The 19332-nt window shown below is 42.1% G+C and overlaps 2 protein-coding genes across 4 annotated transcripts in view; both read right to left on the reverse strand.

Annotated features, from left to right (window-relative positions):
- Positions 1–10605: 10605 nt before the first annotated feature.
- The window catches only part of LOC147629273 (protein yippee-like At3g55890), an 89436-nt gene continuing 80709 nt past the window's right edge, over positions 10606–19332 (reverse strand). The window contains exons 4-6 of one of the 3 annotated variants that reach the window (XR_015267921.1): positions 11891–11999; positions 11674–11777; positions 10606–11013 (exon numbers count right to left, since the gene is read on the reverse strand). Coding sequence is in view for 2 of the 3 variants with exons in the window: in XM_086812532.1 (XP_086668658.1) it covers positions 10950–11013; positions 11674–11729; positions 11891–11999 (229 nt within the window). In the remaining variant the exon portion in view is untranslated. The remainder of the gene's footprint in view (positions 11014–11673; positions 11778–11890; positions 12000–19332) is intronic. The other 2 variants (XM_086812532.1, XM_086812531.1) reach the window with 2 other exon arrangements.
- On the reverse strand, positions 12681–15667 carry LOC147629274 (uncharacterized). Its single transcript, XM_086812563.1, has 3 exons — positions 14253–15667; positions 13842–14157; positions 12681–13711 (listed from the first exon to the last, which is right to left on the reverse strand). Exons 1-3 carry the CDS (start codon positions 15665–15667, stop codon positions 13286–13288), a joined length of 2157 nt encoding a protein of 718 aa, XP_086668689.1. The 3' UTR covers positions 12681–13285.

Genomic DNA, 19332 nt, shown 5'->3' on the forward strand with positions numbered 1-19332 from the left:
ATTTCTTGATAAAGCAGGGAATCAAGAAATAGTTTGCATGCAGGTACATTCCGTAATAAAATGGTGTTATAGAAAGGAAAAACAAGCACATTGTAGAAGAAGTGGCACATGCCTTGATGGTGGCTGAAAAGAATATGCCACACTATTTTTGGGTAGAAGCAGTAGTAATTGCTGTGTACATTATGAATATGACACCTACTGTATATATCTCCTACACATAGCTATGTAGATTAGGGTTTATCTAATGACCTACTAATAACACATGATTAAGTTAATCTAGGGTGGATGGTGCCTAATTACACTCATGATGATGAATATGTGCAATAGACTCAAGCACAATTATGGTACATGAGAATTAGGTTACAATTAGATTACACTCATGATGATGAATATGTGCAATAGACTCAAGAACAATTAGGTTACTCATGATGATGAATATGTGCAATAGACTCAAGCACAATATTAAGACTTGTACTCATAAAGAGGCTTGAGATGTGTGCAAGTGATATTATTTCATTGCTTGAAATGGCCCCCTTTTATATGAGGAGGTACACCCTTGGGATTGTATATCAATGTGGGATATATCTCTTTCTCATGTGGCTTCATGCTAGGCTTCACACTTTCTTGGCTACTCAACTCACTTCCTACCCCTTCCTTGTGCTCTTTGGCACCACATTCCTCAACAACCTTTACCTTGTGAATGTCTTGATTGTGTTACAAAAAGTGAGACCTCCTGCTCTTTATATAGGGTCCACTAAGGGCTAGGGTTGGGCCAACCCTAGATCCCTTTTCCACCCACATGCCCACTTTATTTTGGGTGTGTTCACACCTTCTCTCACCCTTTATCACTTGTACATCATATATTTCAACACCCCCTCTTAATGGCACCCTAGGATAATGCCAAACATGGAGCAAGGTGAGCATTGGACATACAAGAACAAAATGACCCCCTCTCAACCATAGGATAGATGACAAGGTACGTAGCCTTTATAAATTAGGCATCTTAGCATGGTATTAGAGCCACCCCTCTTCCCATGAGCTTCTCCAATCTTTCCATTATCATCATTTTGCATTAGTTTAATTTTTTTGTGTTAGCTCTAATTCCACCTCATTAGTCTTATCCACTCACTTCACTAGTGGTGGTGGAAGATTTCCAAGCTTGCAATTGCCAAATCTCTACACCATTGCCTCTCATTACAAGACTAGGTAATCCTCTCGATCTTTCACTAGCTCTTTAGCACTTCATTAACACTAATTACATCATTAAAGCTGTAAGCACCAATCTTATCACAAGATTAAGGAAGAGGATGATGGCTGAGAAATCTTATCATTCCCTTGAGCATTACCCAAGATATTCTATGAGCATATCAATCTCTCCAAGGCGAAGCCCTACAGCCAAGCGTTCGCCCAGATTCGACCAATTTGTGCCGATTTTCACTCTATAGTCCACTAGCTCTACCAGAAGCTTGTTCTCTCCTCGCCTATGTACAATTGAGATAAGCTCTTTCAACTGAGGTTTTTACATGGTATGACCTACCTACAACTTGAATCTTTTATCAAGTTATTCAATGTACTAGCTATAAGCTTAAAAAAACCAGTCAGCGAAATTCACTTGTGTGTGCCTGTTTCTTGAGACATTGAGCTAGATCTATTACTTGGGGAAGTGTGCCTCTTTAAGGGTAAACACATTATCACAAAACCCCCTTCAATTCTTGCATCTATAAGCTCAATTTTGGTCTCCACATTCTGTTAGCTCTAATCATCCTTATTAAGCATTAATCACCATCATTAGTGCTATATTAACAGAAATTAGGCCAATTAAATTTTAAAATTAAAAAAATAGGGTGTGAATCTATACTGGGAATCTCTCTCTTGCATCCAACTTTATCACATCCATCTGTGCATTACTCAATTTGAGTAGGTTTCACTACATTTAGTTAAATTTTAGTACAAAAGCTTGCATCTTATCACCTGCATCATCTTGTATTCAGTCATTGCACAAAAAAATCAAAGCTTAATCTTATAAGAGAGTACAGACACTGTCATAGAGACTTGTCACAAGCTCATGATGGTACGACCCTCTCATATAATCAAACATTGGGAAGTTCATTGGGGAAGCGTCACATATCCTCGGGAAAATCAAGCACCTCACAAAGCAAAACATAAATGCATAAAGCACAATCCTAAGCATGTCTAAAGAACAAGTGCATGAGATGACCATAGCATATAGCATGGCATCCACACTAAATGCATCAAAGGCACATAAGGAAATCAAGAACCAAGCATCAAGTGGCAACAAGAAGAATGACGTCCACACCAAAGAAGTTGTCCAAGGGCCAAGAATCAAGCCAAAGAGCAAAGACCAAGAGCCCAGAAGCAGTCAACAAGGTGAAGAAGGACATGACATCGACATGAAAAACAAAGGAAACAACAAGAGATCTTCATCAAGCAAAAGTAAGGAGATCTCAAGCTAGCAGGCAGCACAGCACTAAGCAACATCGACGAGTTACCACCACTACCCTAGCCATCTGTTGTAAAAGAGGGGCCACCATATGAGTAGACACCCATCTTATAATCTTGTTTGTTCTGTGTATCTATCCGATCACCTCTAAGAGTAGCCAGTTGAGCACCCAGTGCGAGTAATGATCATTGTAACTAATACCCGACCACCTGAGAGTAGCCACTTAAGCACACAGGGGGAGTAATGATTGTTGTAATTCACACCCGACCACCTCTAAAAGTAACCTGTGAGCTAGAGAGTAACCAAGCCAAAGAGCCTCTGAGTACCTAGTCAAGTTAGAAATGAGGGGGGTGAGGTAGGGAGTGAGTTAAGTAGCCCAGAGAGTGTAAAGCCTAGCACGAAGCCACATGAGCAAAGAGATATATCCCACATTGATGTACAAGCCCAAGGGTATAGAAGAGGACCATTTCAAGCAATGAAATCATATCACTTGCACACATCTCAATCCACTTTATGAGTACACATCTTAATCTTATAACCTAATTATGCTCTTGAGTCTATTGCACATACTCATTATCATGAGTGTACTTAGGCACCATCCATCCTAGGTTAGCTTAATCATGTGTTATTGTAGGTCATTAGATAAACCCTAATCTCCATAGTTGTGTAGGAGATATCATGAATCTTAAACAAAGGTCAAGCCAACTTTGTAGTGCCTAAAATAGAAGGTAATATAGAAGCTTTCTATACATCTTGTGGTCTTGCTCTCTCATATATGTTGCTCTATCTTGCCATCAACTATTGCTTCCATTGTGCACACTCTCCATAATTTTGACACAATCAACCAGTCAAGAGGACATTGAAGTAGACACAACGAACCAATGCATAATGGTGTCGATCCCTATCTATACAGTGCACAACCAAATGAAGACACGTGCGGAACACTCCGATGGGCAACATTGAACGGAGAGAAAACGCATAATGAAAAGCAAAGGAATGGGAACGTGGAGCAAAGAGCAATAAATGTGGTATGCAAAATACGGCACACACACATGGGAATCATGACATTCTTGGGCGGCTACCTTGTTTTTGGGGAAATCATCATGGGTAGGAGAAAACACCTCATTTTTTGTGGAAATCATCATGGGTAGGAGCAAATACCTCAAAAACATAGTCCCAATCAAGGAACCCTACCACGGCCAAACTCCTCTACCCTCACTCTCCCTGAATCATTTGTGCAAATCACTCTCTTGCTCTTTCCCGTTGTCTCACCATCTCAAGCTCTCTCACTAGTACCCAGCTTTCCCTCTTCTTGCAAAACTCCGCAACCAGAACCTACCATGGCTAGAAGTAGGAGCAACCCCATGGAGTTTGATTCCTGCAACACCATACTGGACCATGTGTTTTAGCAAGAGTGCTGCAGAAGGTCAGATTCTTCAGCTTCGCAACAAACAAAGAGCCAGACGAGCCTGCAAGAAAACATTGAAGCTAAAGTGCAACTAGTAGAGTTGTCAAAGAACAACATAGTGAAGATGGAAGGGTGTAAGGTTGTGTTGGTCATGCCAAAAAATATCACCAATGCATTCAATCTTCTCGCCGTGGAAGGCATCACCAATGACGACTTCTATGATGTGGACATTAAGGAGGAACTCTCAAAAGTCGATAAGAAATACTCTATCGCGCCACACATGCTGTGATCGATAAAGAAAAAAGAAATTCAGATTTTACCTAGACATGATCTGTCTGCTCGTTAAAACACCAACATAAGCAGGACCAACTATAGACTATTGACAAGAGTCGGTAAGAAATACTCCGTTGTGCCACATGCTGTGATCCCCAGACATGCAAAAGCAATTCAAATTTTACCTAGACATGATCTATCTGCTCGCCAAAAACACCACCATAAGCAAGACCAACTACAGACTGTTGGTAGTGGTGATGCAAAGTATGGACAAAAGGTGAATTGGGCAATAGTGGTGGCCAAAAACATGCAGTAGCAAACAAGCTTAAAAGCTTCGGCTATCAGGAGGTCACACAAAGATGGCAGGACACTTAAAAGCCTTGGCATAGCTCAGTGAGTTAGAGAAGGAGAAAACCAAGAGAATGTACAGTAGCAGAAGGAATAAGGAGGAGAGAGGAAGAAACTAGAGGAGTTGTCTCAAAGAAAAAGGCTAGAAGAAGAAGCAGCCAAGAAGAGACAAGTGAAGGAGTCTTAGAGGCAAAAGATGGAAGAAGCAGCACCTAGGAAGAGACAAGTGGAGAAAGCCAACAGCAAAATGCAAAACAAAAAGGCCTTACAATCGAATCTGCAAGGTTGGCTAAAGACGCAGAGCAAATTGTAGCCGAATCTGTAACCAAGCTGGCTAAAGAGGCACGGCAAATTGCAACCAAATCTGTAACCACGCTGGCTAAAGGGGCAGAGAAAAAACACCTTGTAGCCAAATCTATAACCAAGAATAGAGCAAACACAGCCTCAATAGAAGCTGAAGATGAAACCTCCAAAGTAGACTCCCAAAAAAGGAAGTTTGAATGGTCTCAGCACGTCACCACTCTCAAACTGAAGAAGCAAAAGGAGGCCCAATCAACCAAGGAGCAGCAAAAGTAAAAACAGGAGGGCATAGACAAGTAATTGGTGAAGAGTGGACTATCCTTGAACAGTGAACAAGTAGCAAAAGAAGCAACACAGTGAGAAATCCAAAAAGCACCAACCATGGTAAGTGATAGGCTAAACAGGATGAGGCAATCAATTGACCCAGCCACTCAGAACATTCTCACAGCACTATAAAATATTACAAACTGTGTCATGGACAAGCTAAATAATGAAGAAAGACTTGACAAAATAGATTAGGTGGAAGCACAGGTGCAGCTGTTGGATGTCCACTTAAGTCCAATAAAACAAAATCAACAAGCAATTACTCACAACTTGCTCCGGCATTAGCAACAACAGGATACCATTGCAAGACTTGAGGAGAAAGCAACAGCATTGTGAAGAAGAGGTAATGAGTTAGAGATGATGATCGCTGAGCTCTGGACAACATCAAAGAAAGCTCCAACTAAGTCAAGAGCGGAAAAAGCAGCCCGCATTGTAGACCATGCCACTCAAATGATCCACAATGAGGAGCTAGCAAGAGGAAAAGCCACAAGGAGCTACTCCTTGTGAAAGGGAAGCTATGGATACAAGAAGCTATGGATACAAGAAGCTATGGAGGCTGAAGAAGAGTCTAGATGCCTGATGAACTACTCCTTGTGAAAGGGAAGCTACGGATACAAGAAGCTATGGATACAAGAAGCTATGGAGGCTGAAGAAGAGTCTAGATGCCTGATGAAAACTAATAGAGTAGTGGGAAGAGGAACTGACAGCATCACAGAATGCATGTTGGGAGGACAATCTGCAACTACTCAAAGAATACATGATACTGCCCAACTCCCACATGCCACCTCCTAATACCACCAATTCCACCACATGACAAAGATGGAGCTCGAGGCCGAACCAAAGGGTCATCCTCTGCACAGCCACAAGGAACCTATACTACTATAGTAACCACGTAGTAACCACCACCACCTCTGGAGGGAACACACAATCAAATCAGCAAGTGAAAGAGCTCCGAAGTAGAATACACAGTCTGATAGAGCAGCTGGAAGGGAAGAAACAAGTGTCAGCCAAAGGTGCTACAGGGGAAAGTTCCATAGGTCAAAAGCAGTTGCTCGTGGACCAACAAAAATAGATCGTTAACACTCAAAAAATAGCTAGAATAGGATCAATAGAAGATAAAGCTAGCACTGGGGCAAGGGCAAAGAACCCATACAACAGTCAGAGAGCACAAAGAAAGTCATAGTTGGCAGTATGCATGCCATCGATCAGATGATACTAGCTCAATTAAAAGAACAAATAGTCATCTTAGAGAAGCAAATATCTCTACAACAAGATGAAAACACAGCCAGACAATCGGAAGAGGAAAAAAAGACAAAGGTCATACATGTAGAAGAGCAGGTTGTAGAGAAGAAACCCTCCCCCAAAACAAGGTCAATTTAAAAGACTGACACAGCAGCAGAGCAACAGGAGACCATCACCACCAAAAAGTTACACAACAGCTGCGCAGTCTGAAAAGGTAGAAACCAACAAACCACAGGAAAAATCAAAAGAGCTGGTAGAGGCAATAAAGAAACAACTGGTAGATCTACACATAGAAATCCAAATAAAGGACACCAAGTTGCAAAAAGCTACCAAGTGGCGTTGGAGCTACAAAAGGTCCAAACACAGCTCATGCAAGAACAAAGCAAGCACAGGAAGCTGCACGAGGAGCTGCTGACAGCCAAGCAACAGTTAAAATCAACAACTCCGCCAGCTGCTCTATAAACAATCCAGTGAACATCCTCCATCAACAGCATAGCTGGTGAATCTTCAAGAGACACATCAGCTCTGCCCGCCGAATAGTAGGCACAAGCGACAAAGCAACTAAAGGTCAGAGCACAGAATCTGGAATATGATACCTACTTGCTCACCAAATTCAAACAACAGAACAAAGATAAAGATTGGGACCCGCATGTCAACCCATACAAGTTGGATCCTTGGCAAATACAAACCACAAGAGAGATCCACATTCCAGGCCCCATGATCTTCAGCTAAGCAGATCCTAAATGATGGTGCACATCTACTATAGGGTGAGACAAAGAAGAACCAGATATCTGTGATGAAGACAAAGAGGCCTTGTAGCAGCAAGCAGCAGTAGTTGGACTCCAACCCACATATACAAATACATACTAAACTATTCTTTCATTCTTTAAATTACCAAGCAACACAGGCAGATGCAAAAAGAATTTTTGATATGATTCAACCACAAGATAATAGGGGGGTTTAGGATGTGACCCACAGAAAGCACACAGGTACTAGCGACAAAACAAAGGGTCATCCCAGTCAACCCCCACTTATCAAACCTTCTGATGCACCTCTCAGGCAGCCTACTAGAGCAGAGCCACCGGGCGTACCATGTGTTAAGCGTCCAACAAGAGCTAATTGGTGGGAACTGAACAACTACCTGGAGGACATAAGCCGACAATAAAAGGCCAACACACTAACATTCGTGCTGTTGCATAGATGACAGCGCACACGTGTGCCCCCATTGTAATCATATGTAATTTATTATAACAGTCTGTTAACAGAATGAGTCGTGTAATAGTAGGGCAATAGCTAGATGGGACAAGAAGGAGGTCCCTCCAAGATAGCAATGAAGGAAGCAGATAGTAGTTAGGAGATAGATATATAGAGAGATAGAAGAGAACATTAGACTTAAGGAAGTAGCGAAACCGTTCTCACGAGACCGAGACGGCAAAGCTAATGACAAAAGCGTTTCTCTGCTCGAGTCTCAGAGACGAGTGTGCTCGTCTTTCACCCCGGCTCAAAAAACAAAAACAAAAACAAAAAGAGAACATTAGACACGGAGTTAGTCTGGAGAACATAGCATTGTACAAGTTTGACAGTAATACAGAGCCCTCATTGTGTGCTATCTGAATGAGTGAGAGAGAGAGAGAGAGAGAGAGAGAGAGAGAGAGAGAGAGAGAGAGTGAGTGAGCTTCATAGTTCTGTGTGTATTCTCTGCTTTGGCTAACGACTCGCGAGTTTTGAACCCATCGGGCTTTGACGTTGATAGAATTGCTTCTGACCAGTAGTACTATCTTGCCCATCGGATTGACCATTGACACTCTTGCACCATGTGAGTGCCAATCAGATGCCACATAAAGACTCCTTCTTTTGGTCTAAAACATGCTCGACAAGTAGGGGTAAATTGTGAGATAATACATCATGCAAAGCTTTGGAATCATGGGCTTCTTGTTAAGCAATTCTTCTCGTTAACAGGATTGGATGTGCTTGGCTCGAAATGCGGGCAACAATACCAAACACATGAGCTGGATAACCAAAGTCTAGCTGTTGGGCATATTCTTGACGAAGGCATTGAGTGAGGAATTCTGCAGTGTCATGCTTGTCAAACAAAAGAGGGTGGCCAGCTTCGGGGGCGGGAAAGAAATTTACTACCGACAATCTTGGGGTTGTGACCACGTACACTATCGAGGATTCAAATAAAGCATCATAATCTTCTTTACATATAAGAAGATCATAAGAGAAGGGTGCGAAGATGACACTCGGCTATCCTTAGACAAAGCCGACTCTTTACTCTCTCTCTCTCTCTCTCTCTCGGTGCTTTTCTTTCCATCTACTCTCCCTCTTTCTCTCTCTCTCTCTCTCTCTCTCTCAATTTTATCGCCCCCCCCTTGTGTGTGTGTGTGTGTGTGTGTGTGTGAGAGAGAGAGAGAGAGAGAGAGAGAGAGAGAGATACACAGCTCTCTCCCTCCCTGTTGTTCCTATATTCCTTGTTCGTAGTCCTTGCCTGCTCTCTCCCCCCTAAACTTTTCTCTCTTTACTATGCTTTTCTTTACTCCCAATGCTTTTCTTTCGATCTATGTACCTTTATCTCCCCTATTTCCAAATAATTCTAATTCTCTCTTCTCACTCCATTGCAAATTTACTCAAGAATCATGAAGGTTCCCCTGATCTTTAAGACAAGGATCAGATGGGATCAAGGGTTGCGAATGCATTTGATCCATCACACCACTTTTCGATCGTCTAATGAAAAAAGTAAACTAGGGTTAAGCAAAGTAAACTAGGAAAAAGGCTAGTAAACTAGGAGGTAAGTAAACTAGGGTAGGTAAACTAAGGACCACTAAACTAGGAGAAGTAAACTAAGGGTAACGTAAGGGGGGATTGGGACTCCGAAATAGTAGGCACACATGGTGGGACTTGAACCCAAGAATTATGTTTATGAAATCACGTTTTTTCCACTCCAAATGACTTGATAACAACATCAACAAGTCAAATCTCTTTTTGATTAGCCTTCTAAATGATTTGATAACATCAACTAGTCAAATCTCTTTTTGATTAGCCTTCTTCCACATGAATAGATAACAATATCAACAAGCCAAATCTCTTTTAGATTAGCCGCCCTCCACATGATTTGATAGCTACATCAACAAGTCAAGTCTCTTTTTGATTAGCCTTCTAAATCATCCCAAGTAATAACTTCTTAGCAATATTTGTTACACTTCCAATGTAATGGTGGTGGCTTAGATATCTGTAGGCTGTCATTTTGTAAGTCCCTAGCTAACTAGGCCGCAATGCAACAAAATCGATCGACCATTCATAATTCTTAAGCCATAACACCTCTTCGCTTTTGAGGGGAAGATTGTTACATATCACTGAAGTATAGTGCAAAACTTAAGAGGTGTGAGGATAAGGGCTTGATATAAGAAATGTCATCTATTTTTGGTTGAAAGCCTATTTTGGCTTCTCTTGTACAAAACCCTACGTGTCGTGCACGTAGTGCGTCAATAATATGAGAAGCCTTCTTTTTATAAAGCTTGTATACGTGCAACTCTAGATTGCAAGGTTAGCTTTCTATATTTTCTCCAAACAGAAATGCTATCCTCCAATATGATGCCAATAGATAGGATCATAGGTATTCCAAAGAGATGGTTTAGATAAAAATAGTCGTGGCAATGATTAAGATTTTATCAATGTCATTAAGACTTAGTATCTACATAAATTGTACCTATTTTAGGTTTTGCAGATCATCTATATACGATAAATTTATCTCATTAGCAATCAAACGATAGCACCAAAAACAACCATTAATTCAAGGGAACTCTTTGGTGGAATTGGTTTGCTACATGCAAATATTGATATCCATCAACATCCTTGTATCATATCCATGAGAGTGCATGCATGCATTTACACGTGTGTTTTGTTAAGGGGTGGGGGATTGGGGATGGAGATGTGGGGACTGGTGTCTCTGTTTCAACATTTATGGACAGATACTTGCAAGCTCAAATCATAACATTAGGCTGATCAAGGCAAGTGTGAGCAAAATGTGATGGTAAACGTCAAGCTTAATCAACACAAGTGAATCCAATCAAACTCACATGGGCATGTTCTGCTTCAAAAAAATTTGATTCTATTGAACTGGCAATACCAAACACATCAAACTATCCAGATGTGCCTATTTAGATCATCATGATTAATCGGCCTTAACGGCTATGAACCAAGAGCTCCTGCATCAAAATGCTATTTAAAGACTGCACAACATTCAGTATAAGCATCAATATTCATACTTAGTTGACTGCTTTGGGTCACAATGATGTGTACTTCATATGTATCACTGATGAAAACTTTGACTACTTTATACACATTGAAGAAAGCGTACAGCTCACTTCTTCTCGTCTGGTCCCATCATTTTATTCTTGTCATAGGCCGCTCTCAGTGGAGTGGCAGTACCACATCGCCAAATGAATTAGCAATGATTACTTGTAGAAGTCTTCCTTCTACTCTACTCAATGACAGTGATGTCTCTTTCTTTTCTCAAGATAGAAGAATTCAACGGTTTTGTATACACATCCTTTCAGCAAGGATTAACCACTTATATAAAACGCCATTTCCACATTAGGGATCGTCTGCATCACTGCTGAAAGGATTGACCTCTTTCCAATCGCCATCAATCCTTGCCCTGTGTATCCCAAGTCGTTTAAGCATTATTTTTTGCATGCCAAAACAACCCTTCCCCTTCTTTTTGTGTGCATGCGCATACGAATGTGCATGTACGTGTGTGCATGCACACAAAGTCTTGCACATCTAAGATGCTTTCTGTGCTTATCTAATCAATCACTCATATATTACCTCCTTTGAATTAGTCTAAGAATCTTGGGAACATAGCAGGACCTGCTTGCGTGCATTTGTGTGGGGTGTGCCTGTGCATATGTGGGGGGGGGGGGGGGGGGGGGGGGGGGGGGTTGCATGCATATTAGTCTTGCACATCTAATATGCTTTTCATGCTTACCTAATCAAGAAATCATATAATACCTCCTATTCATCTAAGGCCCCTAAGAGCATATTAGGTTCTGTCTCCATGCAAGTGCATGTATGTGGCATGTACCATAGCACGAGTGCCTGTGCATGTGTGGCATGCACATGCGTGTGCATGTCAAGTCTTGCACATCTGAGATGCTTAGCATGCTCACCTGTCCACACAATCATATATTATCTCCTTAATCTGGGGCTCTCGAGAACATAATAGGTCCATACTCCAAAGGACGAGATCCATAGATTCCATTCCAAAGATTTAGTTCACTATCTTTCAAACATACAAAGACAACTGCTCAGAGCTAACCTTTCCAAGATAAATTTTCCTTCCTTATACTTCTGAGATTCTTCATACGCAACTTCCTGTCAGTTGTCACGGCACATTCGATCCAGGTCAATGAGAAATCCATCCTAGTCAATGAAAAATTTCATCACATAATCTGAACCGATATATTTTGAAAATGCAAAGACCAGCCGTAACATGTCAAGAAATTAACAAAGTTAAATTAGTCAAGCTAACTTACATATTTCCATCCTACATTTTGATTGCAGCAAATACAATGAATATCTGCTACTACATGCATCCCTGTTGTCATAATACGTTCTTCTTTCTCCCCAACAGAAACATTCACTCTGCAAAGCACAGCATGATCCAAGCATGACTTAGTCCCAGCTCTCTTCACATTGACCACGCAAATTGGGGCGGGGGTGCGCTGTGTCGTGTGTCGAGCACCAAAAGGTTATTATATTAAAGCTGAAGTGTTGCTTACCTGTCTCCCTCAATCACAAGCTGATCGAGCACAATCCAGGAGATCAGAAATGGGAACCAAAGAGAAGAGAACCCCACAAGAGCTAGCCCGCATCAATCTGGGTAATATTTGTTTCCTAGGTTTCTTCTCCCGAGATTCGGACAGATGTCCAAGAGTCCTTTGTCAAGAATGAGGAGCTGGGCTAGGCTTCTCATGTATTCCTGTGAAGGACTTAACTCTCGTAACTATATATGTTGAGTTTGGCTCACCATTTATGGTTGATATGCATGCCAGTGATTTAGCTACAGGGACAGACTTTACTGTGGGGATATCAGCTTGTAGTTTTTCAGTGCAAGCAACTTTGAGAATGCAGATTGAGAGAGATGGTACTGGAAATGTTGAGTAAAACAGATTGATGTGGAGCTAAAGTTTGACCATGACATTGAGGTGGAAGTCTAGTTGCATCACAGATAGGGACCGGAGGGGAAATTGATCACTCACTCCAACCACATGTATGCATCCTAAACATAGTTGCCACACGTTTTTTGAAACGCGTTTTTGAAACGTGTTTGAAACGTTTCAAAAACGTTTCAAACAAATTTCCAAAAGTTTTTTAAAAGTTTTTTTCAAATTTTTTTTCAGGTGTTTTTTCCAGGTTTTTTTTAGGGGGGTGTCCATAAATTTATGTTTGGTACAGTTTAATGCTAAAATCTACATTCAACTTTCATATACATGAATCATGATACATCATGAATGATGAATCCATGATTCAAATTTCATACTGAATCCTGATTCTTAATACATCATACATGATTACAATTTACATCATACAATGATCATACATGTAACATGAATCATGATACATCATACATGATACATGGCAGTCTTCAGGAATCAGGAATTAGATCATAGATGGCAAAAACCCATATAATTATTAATAGCATAACCAGTTTGAAGTTACAAGTTACAACTTACAACATACTAAGCAACATACTAAGCACTAGTGAATAGTGTCAAATGATAAATCTGAAATCTGAAATACAGATGTCTGTACCGAAAGACCAAATACAAAAACTCTGAAAAAACAAATGGTCTCCAATGTCTGGAGTCTGGACTCTCAACTCTAGACTCAAGTGTCAAGAGTCAAGAGTCACTAGTAGTAACTAGTAACTACTCAGCATCATCCTCCTCTGAGGAATGTGAGTCTGTGTCGTAAGAAGATGAAGCCTCAGCCTCAGCCTCAGCACTCGTAGATGCATGATCTGCTGATGTCGGTGCCCGTGATCGTGTCATAGTAGCTGGTGCCATCATCTCCTCGTATAGCATGGCATAGATGTCGCGCTCCTCAGCAGGGATCTCTGGTACGTCCTTCACTTTCTCTATGTCGATCTTGTCGACATTCACTTGGCGCGGCTCAATGGGATTGCCTTGCTGCTCAATTAAACGGAGGTTGCAATGACAATACACCAACCGTTCTAATTGAGCAGTGGACAATTTGTTCCTCTTCTTTGTATGGAAGAGGGCCCATGTGCTCCAGTTTCTCTCACATGGACCAGAGCTGCAATCCTGTGAGAGGACTCGTAATGCAAGGCGTTTCTGTCAAAAGATAACAGAAAACTTTATAAATAATAAGAAGAAACAACTTATATAAGTTGTAAGTACTAAGTTGTTACTTCAAAGTGCAAACTTATTACATGTAAGTTGTAACTTGTCAGTGGGCACTTACCAGAACTGGAGTACCGATGCCATATTTCTCCCACCAAGAGACTGGCTGAAGCTGAGTCTCTCTCAAAACTGCAGTGGCTCTCCCAAAGGCATGACTCCCATTCCGAAATACTAGGAGCTCATCCTCTAACTTCCTGAGGAGCTGAACATCACCTCCAGTCCAGGTCTGGATGTAAGACTGCCATCCCTCTTCTAGCTCCTCATTGTTGAACTGCTCCTCATTCCGCCATAGTGGGTGTAGTATATGGGCAACCGCATGGATTGGCCTATGAAACCAATCCCATCTACGGTTCCACACCTCCCTGATGTCCTGGATCCTGTTCAACGACACTTGGAAGCATGGAATTAATATCAATGTATAATGTGGCCACTGGCAACTAAAAGAACAACAATGACATACAATGATACATACCTCTCAGCTGATAGTATAGTGCATCGATCTAGGGCCTCTCCAATGCGGTCCATGAACTCATATAAGAGTCCAAGGGTGCTGCCCTCCATGTCCGTAATGCGAAGCACACTATATATAGGCTGAGTGGCCGTGACAAGTGCAAGGGCCTCAGCCCACCAAGTGTCTCGCATTACCGCGCGCACAAATGCTACTGCCTTGGGATGCTCTCTATCATCCCATGCCATCCACTCCTGAGAGACAACAGTGCGGAGTAAACCTGTACGGACCCGCACAAGCCTCTCAACCACAATGAGCATGTAAGCAAACCTGGTGTTTGAGGGCTTCAACAACTCCAAATCACTGTGTGCACGAAACATAGCTAAAACCTTTGGCCTCTTGGTGACAAACTTCACCATGCTCCGAGAAGTACTAAAGAGGTCGGCAATCCACCCAATTTTGGCCACATCCTCTATCAAGAGGTCCAAGCTGTGTGATGCACATGGAGTCCACACTATCTTTGGAAACTCATCCTCTAACATCCTGCCCATAGATACACAATTTGACCCATTATCTGTAACTACCTGCACTATGTTCTCTGGGCCAATCTCTAGCACTGCCTCACGCAAATGTCTCCATATGAATGCTCCAGTAACAACTGTACCTGGAACCGAGGCATCAATGGCACGCAAAAACATTGTGCCCTTACAACAGGACACCAAAATGTTATATACATTTCTCTTTCTCATGTCTGTCCAGCCATCACAAAGCAATGTGCATCCATATTTCTGCCAGGTTGCCTTCAAAGGCTCCATCTCAAGCTCCACTGCCTTCTTCTCCTTCCTTAAGTGGGTTTTGCGAAGGGACTCATAAGATGGACCCTCCCACTCATACCCAATGCGGCTGATAGCTTTAATGGCCTTCTTCCAACGAGGAGTACGCACGACGTGAAATGACAAAGCGCATTGTATAAACAACTTTGTCAATTCACGTGTGGCCTCCTTGACAGCTTGCTTTTGTATGCCTGCTTTAATGCCTGCCCTCTTTAGAGAAGGCACGGTGGGCAATGAAGATCTGTGGGCTACAGGAATGGAGCTAGACCCACCTGCTTGACTCTGCAAATCATCCTCTGTCCTAGCTCTTTTGGACACATCACCTACAGAATCTGTATCCTGTACATCATCATCAATAGGCTGAATTCCCTTTGCTGCTTCATGTTCTCTCTTCCATTGCTGAAGAGACGCTACAACCTCTCTTGGTACTTGACTGCAAGGGCCAATGCCTTCCCCTCTTACTCCTGTAAAATGGGCCTTTACCCTAATAATAGACCCACCTGACACTTTGGCACAAAAATTGCATTTCCACCTTTCTGTGCCTGAACCCCCATATCTGCTCACAGGAGTTACGTGGTTCCACATGGCATCCTTAGCCCGAGGCATGATGAATGAATGAAGAAATTTGGGCAACCTGGCAAGAAATGCCCAAATTTCAAATCTGAAATTTGGTCCAAAATCAGAAAAAATCAGCATTTAGGGTTATTAAAAACCTGAGAAGCAGGGTGCGTAGGGGCCGGAGGAGTAGGCTTGGTGCGTAGGCAAGGTGTGCATGCACCAATGTAGGCAACCTGGCAAAAAATGCCCAAATTTCAAATCTGAAATTTGGTCCAAAATCAGAAAAAATCAGGATTTAGGGTTAGTACAAACCTGTTACCTACGGTGCGTAGGGGCCGGGGGAGAAGGACTGGTGCGTAGGTAGGGGTGCAAGCAAACCTGGAAGACTTCAAAGGCTGGAAACGTCTCTTTCAAGCGTCACTTTCAAAACTGAAATGCCAGGAGATACTGCATCGTACGTTTTCTATCATAAAAAAAAACTGGCCCAGCAAAAAAACGCGTTTCAAACGTTTGAAACGTTTGCACGTTTCAAACGAGTAGCCTAAAGTTTGAAACGCGTTTTTTTGCAACTATGATCCTAAAGGGAATTTTATATGGCGTATATCCTAGTAGTATGGGACTTTAGAATCTACCACATGTAAGGTTTCTCGATGTACCTATATTTTATCGTGGGGTGTCCTATTCCATGGGGCAATAGCCAACCAAAACTGAGCGGGCTTGATTTTGGAAAATCAAATACATGAAAGAGACTTATGATTTGGATTACTCACGGTTTGGATCGGTGGGGTGAAACATTCATGCCACCTTTGAATGATTCTGACTGATTTTGTGAAACCATTACGTACAGTGGTCAGTTTTGGCATCAGGTCTAATTGCGTGCAAATATGTATATGATCTAAACATAGAGAATGATAACACTGATATTAAGATCTGTTGTTTGAGCGGATAGATTTTATCTTCCGAGATAAATACAGTTTGTGTGTTGGCTGTTGTTTTGAAAAGTGTACCCACCATTAAATTTATACAGTAGGGACATCAACCAGTCCAAAAATTTGTATTTCGGTAAAACATCGTGTTGGGTGATATTTCGGAAAGGGTACCCATTACATTCCTATAGCAGAGACATCCAGGGGTTCACAGATTTGTACTTGAGTAAAACCGCTGTTTTACTGACCTTCGTTGGCGCACACATTGTCGCGTTCGATTAGCTTATGTTCAGGACTATGCAATAAAGTGGTGGGGTTGAAGCTTACGTCCAGGACTATGCAGGACTAGTGAGGTTATTCTAGATCTTCTAAGGCCAGTAGAGCATACAATGCTATTTAAGCATTGTTTGCCATAGTGATTGACAAGAACTTGAAGTACACTAGAGACTTCAAGCAGTCAATGGTTAAGCAGATATGAGTTCTTGTTGATTATCCTAGGTCGAAGTTTCCTATGATCTACTAAGCATATGAATATTGGTAACAGTTTGGTTATGTTTTGGTATAGATAACAGCCTAGATTCGTTGGAGCTTAGAATACGAAGGTATATATCTAGTTGTAGCTTGGATTTCCTTGTTGAAATACATAGAATTGTAGTTGATGCTAGTCATTCTATGAGGGATGTTTTGGATAGCTTGATAGTTTTGAGATTTTACGGACAAGGATGTATGTTATGGTGTGATTTTTTCCAAATCATCATGTGGATAGGTAATTTAACTTGGGTTAACTCTGAGAGTTCCAAGTTCGTCGGATTTTCCAAGGGTGTTGTGTTATGTCCCAAGGCTAAACAGATTAAGACCTTCAGGTTAGGTTAACCTTCTTAGCCTAAGGAGTTAGGTATCTTAAGTGGGGTTTGTAGCTTTTGTGCTATATTTGGCTCTTGGTTTATAGGAGGAGGCGGCCTATATAAGTAACTTTATAAGTCAGCTTGAGGGAGAGCTACTCAAACCTAGACTCCAAGCCTTGAAAGTTGAGACTACTCCATCCTTAATCTGATGGGTGTGTATTGGTGGTACAAGATGCCGGGGACTTTCCCCTGTGCTCGGGGGAGAATCCCAAGAAGCACTCTAGAGGCAAGCAAAGGTATGCCCCACTTACCGAGGAGCATGTGGCAAAAGCACGGAAGGACAACCTATGCTTCAAGTGCAACCAACCCGGCCATCACTATAGGGATTGTCCAACGAAGAAGAAGTCTTCGGTGTTGGGTATTTCGGAGTCTAGTAGTGTGTCCATTGGTGTGAACACCCCCTTAGGGTGTTAACAACCATTATTAAGGTCTAGTTCAAAAGATGAGGCTTGATGCCTATAAAAGTAATATACATGGTGGAAGTATTATCATAATTCATTCATCATTGTGTTGTGCAATCTCTCTCTCTCTCTCTCTCTCTCTCTCTCTCTCTCTCTCAGAGAGCAGAGGAATTGAGAGCTAGGAGGAGACCTAGACAGACTGGACACAGAGCACCCCGACTCCGTCACCGAGAGATAGTAGCTATCCGGATGAGACACCAGATGGAGACACAAGAGAGGCTAGCTCGCTTTCATTCAGACTCAGGGTACATGTTCACGCCACTCACAGCCTCAGCATCGGCGATGTATGATATCTTATATCCCTCTTATGGCATTGGATGGAGTTAGACATAGATCCGCATAGCATGCTTGTACTACCCCTTTAGCATATAGAGATGCATCTTGCCTTAGCACTCCATCCACATCCCCACCCCCCTTTATATTGTTTGTATATGGGCTCTCCCGATCCATGATGATTCACAGTTGTATCCAGACACATGCACACTTTTTCTTTTCTTTCTTTTCCTTTTCTTCCGATGACCGGAAGAACACAATTGTATTATTTTTTGTCTCATAGGCCGACTTTGGCCTCTCGTAGACGTTAATATATCTTTCTTTCTTCTTTCTTTCTCTCAAGCACCATGTAGTCTGAACATAGTATCAGAGCCACCCTATCCACACCTTACCTCTGTTTTCCATCCCACCATGCTCATGCCTGGCTAACCCTTTTCTCCACGCCATCATGCTCATCTACCTTAGGCCGTGTGAGATCCCTCTGCCCCCTCCGTGCACCGGATTCTCGGTAGGCTGATAGCAGCGAAAGCAGCCCCCTCATGCGCGGGACAGGGTTTCTCACTCGGGGCCTTGCCCCCACGAATGTCCGCGCACGAGACTAGGCTGGTGGTCACTCCGAAAACCGAAACCGGGAAAAATTTCCATGCCCAAAAAGCGGGGACCATTCCACCTTTTTTATTTTTCTTAACGAATTTTTCTAACGAGATCAATTCTAAACTATTCTTCACCTGAATAAAACAAATAAAAAGAAACTATCACTGATATAATTTGATCATCTGAGCAATTCAACGCTTTTTTCCTAATCAAGATTAGGCACAGTCGTTGATCCACTCAATTGCTTGGGTTTCTGCATTTTTAGGGTTTTTGCGTTGTTTTGGGTTTCTATGGTTTTTGGGTTTATTCATTTTTAGGGTTTCTGCATTTTGATACTGCTGCCGCCATCTTCCATCATCATGATGGTTGTTTTTCTGTCCACACTGATTCTGTGTGTTTTTGTATACCCTATTGGCTGCCCACTCATGCTGTCCATCAAGCGTCTGCTGCCATATAGCGGCATTTTTTCTTGCGCACATGAGCTACGTTTTGGTTGCGATTTTCTTGCTACATGAGTTGCATTTTTCCCTTCGTGTACTGCAGCCCACCATGCC

Source organism: Cibotium barometz, chromosome 18 (assembly GCF_041138505.1).
Source record: "Cibotium barometz isolate CiBa-2024 chromosome 18, ASM4113850v1, whole genome shotgun sequence".
In the NCBI taxonomy this organism is placed as follows: domain Eukaryota; kingdom Viridiplantae; phylum Streptophyta; class Polypodiopsida; order Cyatheales; family Cibotiaceae; genus Cibotium; species Cibotium barometz.